We start from the raw sequence: 6,440 nt of genomic DNA on the forward strand, positions 1-6,440 counted from the left end.
TCTTTTCAATTAGCTATAATCTACAGGTAAATTAGATTATAATCTAAGGTAACCCGGTAATTATGATTTGATAAACCACCAAAATATTTGTACAGTTATGGAGCGAGCTAGAGAATGAGCATAAGACATGTCAAACTAGAAACAACAAATATAATGTATATAATACCCTCAAATCATTCAAATATTATAATTATTCTTTTACAACAATTATTCCATAGTGCTGAACAAATTTGCTAAATATTCAAGAAATTGAAGACCGTTTAGAAAGACAATAGGTATATATATACATCTATTTAACTTTGTAAATTACGAATTGCTTTCTAAATACAGATATGGTAACAATTTTGAACGACACAAATTTAATTCGAAACAGCTTTAAAGTAAACGAATACAAAATTTTTAGCGATTAACCAATTGAGTGGAAACATAATCTTTTTAAAAGAACCCTTGAAACGTCTTTGAAATACGATCTATTTAATGTGAAGGCATTTAAAAGTGAAATCTAAAAACACGTAGTATCTTTGCAGATGTATTTTATGAATGAACCGGCGATTTTTTAGTGTACATTTAAACCCGTTTGTTCATATAAACTTCCCTGATTTAGCGATAAGCTTACTTTTGGAGCATTGAAGGAAACGCATATTTTGTAATTATGAAAAGAAAACAGAATTATATTGTTTCCACTTAGTAGGTTACCTGTACATGACGTCACAACTTTTTAAAATGACTGTCATATTTTTGCGCAAGCGCCGCTATTCTGTAGTACACTAAAGGTAACCTCCCCCACTTGCCAATCAGATTTAGTTGTGTTCTGCTGTGTTGAATAAGTGTGATTAAAAAGTATTTTTTCTAATCCGTTATAACATGTAAATCAATGACTATTGTACATATCGGAACTTAAGTTTGTGAATGTGATTTAAATGGTGTATTTGAGTTCGTAATTAAAGAAGAATTGTATATTTATAGGAAATTATGATATTTTGGTGCATAAATAGTGAACATTGATTAATAATTTTCGAAATTGAGCTAATTGTTTTCTTATCAGTATTTGGATTAGACATCTAATATTTTACAATGGATTATGCGAGAACATAAGAAGTTCAGAATTGTTTATTAAGTAGCTTGTTAGCGGAGGAGTTAATTTCTCAGGATACATATTTAAAACAATGTGAGCTATGCTAGTGTATGTGGATATTTATTACTACATACCAATGGACGGACAACACGTCTTCCAATTCATTGGATGTGTAAGTATTAGGACATTGTCCATTAGAATGAGGGTTATAAATACTTAACGCAGTCGGGTACTTAAATATCTGTATAGTAAAGCTATAACCGTAAAATGAACGAAGCAGTAGGTTTAATCTAAACTATGCAAACTACACATCTAATAAATGGATTTAATATTCTTGTATATTTATTTTCGGTGATGAAAGGAAAATTAAGGATCTAGTTATAAAAGGCTGTATTGTTTGCATTTTTAAATGCCTGGCACCTGTGGTTTACACATCAATATCATTTCCTTTAGAAATCTTAAGGATTTGCCTTAACAAAATAGCGCATTTAATCGGATCTTTACTACTTTATATCAAAATTGATTGATGAACTCGTAAAATATTTAATTCTGTACTAGCGGAATAGCATAACATAAAATATTTTAAATATGTCTTGTTTAAAAACGCCTCATTGAATTTACTTTAATGTCAACATTTTCCAAAATAATAATACTTCTTTGGTAATACGATGGGAAATCCTCTTTATCCGGAACCACGACAAAGAAATAACAGTTTTAAATTTTTTCGTGTTTTATATTTCATTGTCGTCTATAATAATAAAATGCCAACCATAACTTGTAAATGATGTCATTCGTCTGTGAAAAAAATTTGACAAAAAATCAAACATACTTTATGAATGATAAATTTTTGCTAATAAAATAAAATCCAACCTAGTCGTCATTCATTTTCCAGTCTGTACTGTATAGTACAAGTATGCCTAAGGTTATAAATCATATGGCCAATCCATCAGTTACCTTCCAATAAAACTACAACTTGTTGATTTTCTACATATTTTCCATCTTTGTTGTGTCACATTTTATCAGTCAAAGAAATCTTCCGTGGTGACTTGATTGAATCTTTTTCATTCATCTTTTTAAAGACATGGTGATTCTATCAAAATTAGATGTCGTTTACACACCTGTAGGCTTAGAAGACAAATATTAATTACTCCGAACAAATATATCAATTATGTTAACGTGGAAAACCAAACTATCGCGTTAAGTTTCTTTTTGTATTCATTATTTTATGAAATAATAGCAATGCCGTTTTTGCTGAATGATGGAAGTTCTGATGATTTGAGAAAAACATATTCAAAAGTGCAGATAAACTGATTTTTCCTTAATTTATTGGTCGTAGAATTTTGATATAAAGTTTTGAAGTTGTTGGTGATGTTTGTGATTATTGATAAGGTGCCTTTGCCGAACTTACAATGATATGAAAGGATTTAGTGTTAACAACGTTATCTTTCTTCTAAATTACAATGTAATACTTTAACTCATTTATTGTCGATTTGAGGATCGGTGCTAAAACGACTTTCTACTCTACAGTCTGATAATAGACTGATAAAACTTTAGTAAAGTTAAGTCAATAAAGATCGCTTTGCCCTTTTAAAATAATCAAATTTATTGGATTCATAGGAATTTGAAACACTTTCTTTGCAAGTTAGAGATTCTAAAACTAGTGTCGATTTGTTTAGTTTTATTTTACTATAATTTCATTGATCATATTATTGAAAGTTGCAATATACATTTTTATCTTGTGCCACCTGTTTGACGATATGTTTTATTCGCTTTTCGAGTAGCATGGAACGTGCTTCTATATATATGTATACATAAAGTGTTTAACCTTTTTCAAAATAAATAGCATAATGTCAAACGGTCCTTGTTCTATTTGCATTACAAATATGTCTTTGAAACTAACATCGTTATTATCTTATAAACTAAATAAGAAATCCGACTCAAATGGTTATGCTTTTTGAAATAAAAGTTTTATGTATCCAATATTGTCTATTAATGAATTGCACATACCAGATGTAGTTCTATGTAAAGAAGGGTGACTTGCATTTCTTAATATGTATTGCTAACAGTATAGTGCACTTTATGCCCTACATATCAGCGTTTACTATTGCGTGAGCAAATCGTTTACTATTATATTTACATGGTATAACATTTCTTCCGGATTTATAATGCAATAATCAAATGAGGTACAATTTTCAGCGTAAAATCTACTTGATGTTGAAACATGATTTTTATGACATTTACCATTGGAATTCACCTGCGAGACAAACTGAACTTGCGGTAGACATTAGTAATTGTAGGCGGTCACACTAGTTACTATTAACCTAAGTACGTAAATGTCCAAAATAAGTGGTTTTCATTTAACCAGTTTATATATACATATATGTTTATTTTACGTTTCTGTTATGTTAGTAATCCTATTGTTTGGGTTTTAAAATAATTAAAATCTTATCTTACATATGATTCAAAACTAATTAGTACTTTCTTCTTTTCAGGCAATTTCATCATGATTTGCGGATTCTGGACCTTTTTGTTTCTTGCTTGCGTTTTGGTAAACGGAATTGTTACAGTTGATTCATCAGACACTGGAAACTCGTTACTGGACAAAGCCTTATCAAATTATAATGATAAGGAAAAACAAAATATCATCCAGAATTTTGAATCAAAATTGCTACAAATCTTTGGACTGAAGAGCCGACCAAAGCCAAGTTCCGATATTATAATACCTCAGTATATGATAGACTTGTATAACCAACAGATCTCAGCGTCAAATAATTTACAGTTTGCAAATAGCAAAGCTGCCAGTGCTAATACGATCAGAAGCTTTGTACACACAGGTATGTATTCAAATACATTAGAACATGTTAGACTCGATGGGGGGAAATATAGTGAAAATGGAAAACAACTTTGTCTCAAGTATTTTTCAGTTAATGGATACATTTCACTCTTTTTTTATATTTGGAATAGTTGTCCTTAAATGATTTCAAATTCAGACGACTAAATGCTCAACCTATTCATATTGACATTGATAATACAAAAATACTGGATTCCCAATACAACTCCATCAGAACTTAAACATGTGGTATTATAAAACAAAGGTTTGACCATAATTTAGAGAAAAAAGCTGTCTGGTTTAATGAAAACTATTGTAGTAAAATATATTTTAAAGTGTTTAACATCTCTATATCTATAGAGGATTACTCTAACCAGCAAATTTAGTACACACATATATGTTTAAAAAATCATTCTGTATGCATGAAGTCTTTGAGTATATAACTGGAAGAGTAGTCAGATATAAACTTACTACACGTATATTGAATGAGTTAAAATTTAAACTGAAAAGGCTCATCTTGTAGACATTAAAATCAGCCAACTCATAAATACCAGATTCCAATAAAATTTGGTAACATTAAACAAGAAATAACCCAGTTTGATAAAAAAAAAACTATTGTAATTTAGCATATCACAAAATATCTTAGTTTGATGTTTGATAAATTTATTTATTATAATTTTTGTAGATAAACCTGATTCCGGATCATGTAATGAAGATAGCTGTGTTAGGATGGAATTTAATATCTCTAATATACCAGAAGAAGAAGTGTTAACTGCAGCAGAACTTAGAGTATTTTTGGATAAACACATTAGTGCTAATAATATTACAAGAAGAAAAATACTTAGACACAAAATAGAAGTGTATGAAATTATGCGACCGGGAAACACAAATGTTGATCCAGTTACGCGACTTGTAGATGTTAAACACGTAAAAACTAAGAATGCAACATGGGTTTCCCTTGACATTCACCCAGCAGTATTAAAATGGCGTAAAACACCTAAACAGAACCATGGAATAGAAGTGCGAATTAGTTCCAGCAAACTGTCTCCGTCCTTTCAAAATTTTAAACATGTGCGTTTACGGAGATCAGTTTCATTATCAGATTCAGAGTGGCATTCACAAAGACCTATATTAGTGACATATTCAAATGATCAAATACAAAGCCGGACTAAACGTGCATCAAATAAAAATAGAAATAAGAAGAAAAAGAAAAAGAAACGAAAAAATAGGAAAAATAAAAAGAAGAAATTTAAAAATGGATGTAGTAGAAAACCTTTATATGTAGATTTTGATAAAGTAGGTTGGAATGACTGGATAGTAGCACCTTCTGGCTATAACGCTTTTTTCTGTGACGGCGAATGTCATTGGCCATACGCCGATCATTTAAATGCAACAAATCATGCAATAGTGCAAGACTTAGTTCATTCTATAGATCCACGGTCTGTTCCTAAACCGTGTTGTGTACCAACAGAACTATCACCTATTTCATTGTTATACATTGATGAACATGACAAAGTAGTACTAAAAGCTTATCAAGATATGGTCGTAGAAGGTTGTGGATGTCGGTGACAAAAGGGGAACTTGGTTGTTATTTATTTGTTAAATGTGATATTTATTTATTTGTATGAAATGTTATTGCTGTGTGTGTATCAGTGAACGAAACATGAATGCGAAGGATGCAAGAAGAAGAGCGAGAGAATGGACTTTATTTGTAGTCCTTAAATATTTCATGAAAAGCAATGTCATAGCGTTCAGCAATTTATTGTTATTATTTATGGTGCTGATTAAACTAAAACCTGATGCATTTTGAATCGCTGAAATGTGCATATTATCATTCATACATTTATTATGATATCAACTCTGTTTATGTACACGATATAAAAAAAAAAACCAATCTACTACCTGTTTAGTAAAAGCATCATATTATTACTTCTTTTTATTTTAAAGTTTGTTTATTTTCATATCTTCTCACAAAACATTTGAATGAGTGTGATATTCTTGTACGTATTTAAGCTGAGCGCTCCGATAAAGTATTTTATGTTACAATTGTATATACAGTGTTGTATAAATAATGACGACTTTATTATGGGTAATATAAAAGTCAAAACTAACCAAGTGTTTGTGTTATAAATATCTCCATAAATGCTGAAAATCAATAAGTGTACATATGGCCTTTTCAACATTTTAAATGATGTCAATTTGTTGAATTGGTAAAACGGGGGATAAATACTTTGCGTATACAAAACCAGTGTTCCATACCGAAGATTTCATTTTACTCCAGCAATTAACATCCCTTAGATTTGATTTATATTCTGCACATGACGTCCCTCTTAGAAGTCGACGATCTGCACACAAAATCAGTTGATTAGAAGAAGGATATGGGAAACTCAGACAAAAATAAACAGCAAACCACACAGAGTATTTGAGAAGAACTTTTTCAAGTGGTTTAGTCATAAATAAGACAATATTTCTCATTGTGCAAACAAGCATGTAAACACGAAGGACACATCTCAAACGCTACAACGATATACCTGC

At 30.3% G+C, this 6,440-nt stretch overlaps 1 protein-coding gene across 1 annotated transcript; it reads left to right on the forward strand.

The window, feature by feature from the left end:
* Positions 1 to 554: 554 nt before the first annotated feature.
* LOC139514215 (bone morphogenetic protein 2-like) lies at positions 555 to 6,016 on the forward strand. Its single transcript, XM_071303064.1, has 3 exons — positions 555 to 1,247; positions 3,568 to 3,909; positions 4,591 to 6,016. The coding sequence occupies exons 1-3, from the start codon at positions 1,244 to 1,246 to the stop codon at positions 5,472 to 5,474; spliced, it is 1,230 nt and encodes a 409-aa protein (XP_071159165.1). The 5' UTR covers positions 555 to 1,243; the 3' UTR covers positions 5,475 to 6,016.
* The last annotated feature ends 424 nt before the right edge of the window (positions 6,017 to 6,440 follow it).

This window comes from Mytilus edulis, chromosome 3 (genome assembly GCF_963676685.1).
Source record: "Mytilus edulis chromosome 3, xbMytEdul2.2, whole genome shotgun sequence".
In the NCBI taxonomy this organism is placed as follows: domain Eukaryota; kingdom Metazoa; phylum Mollusca; class Bivalvia; order Mytilida; family Mytilidae; genus Mytilus; species Mytilus edulis.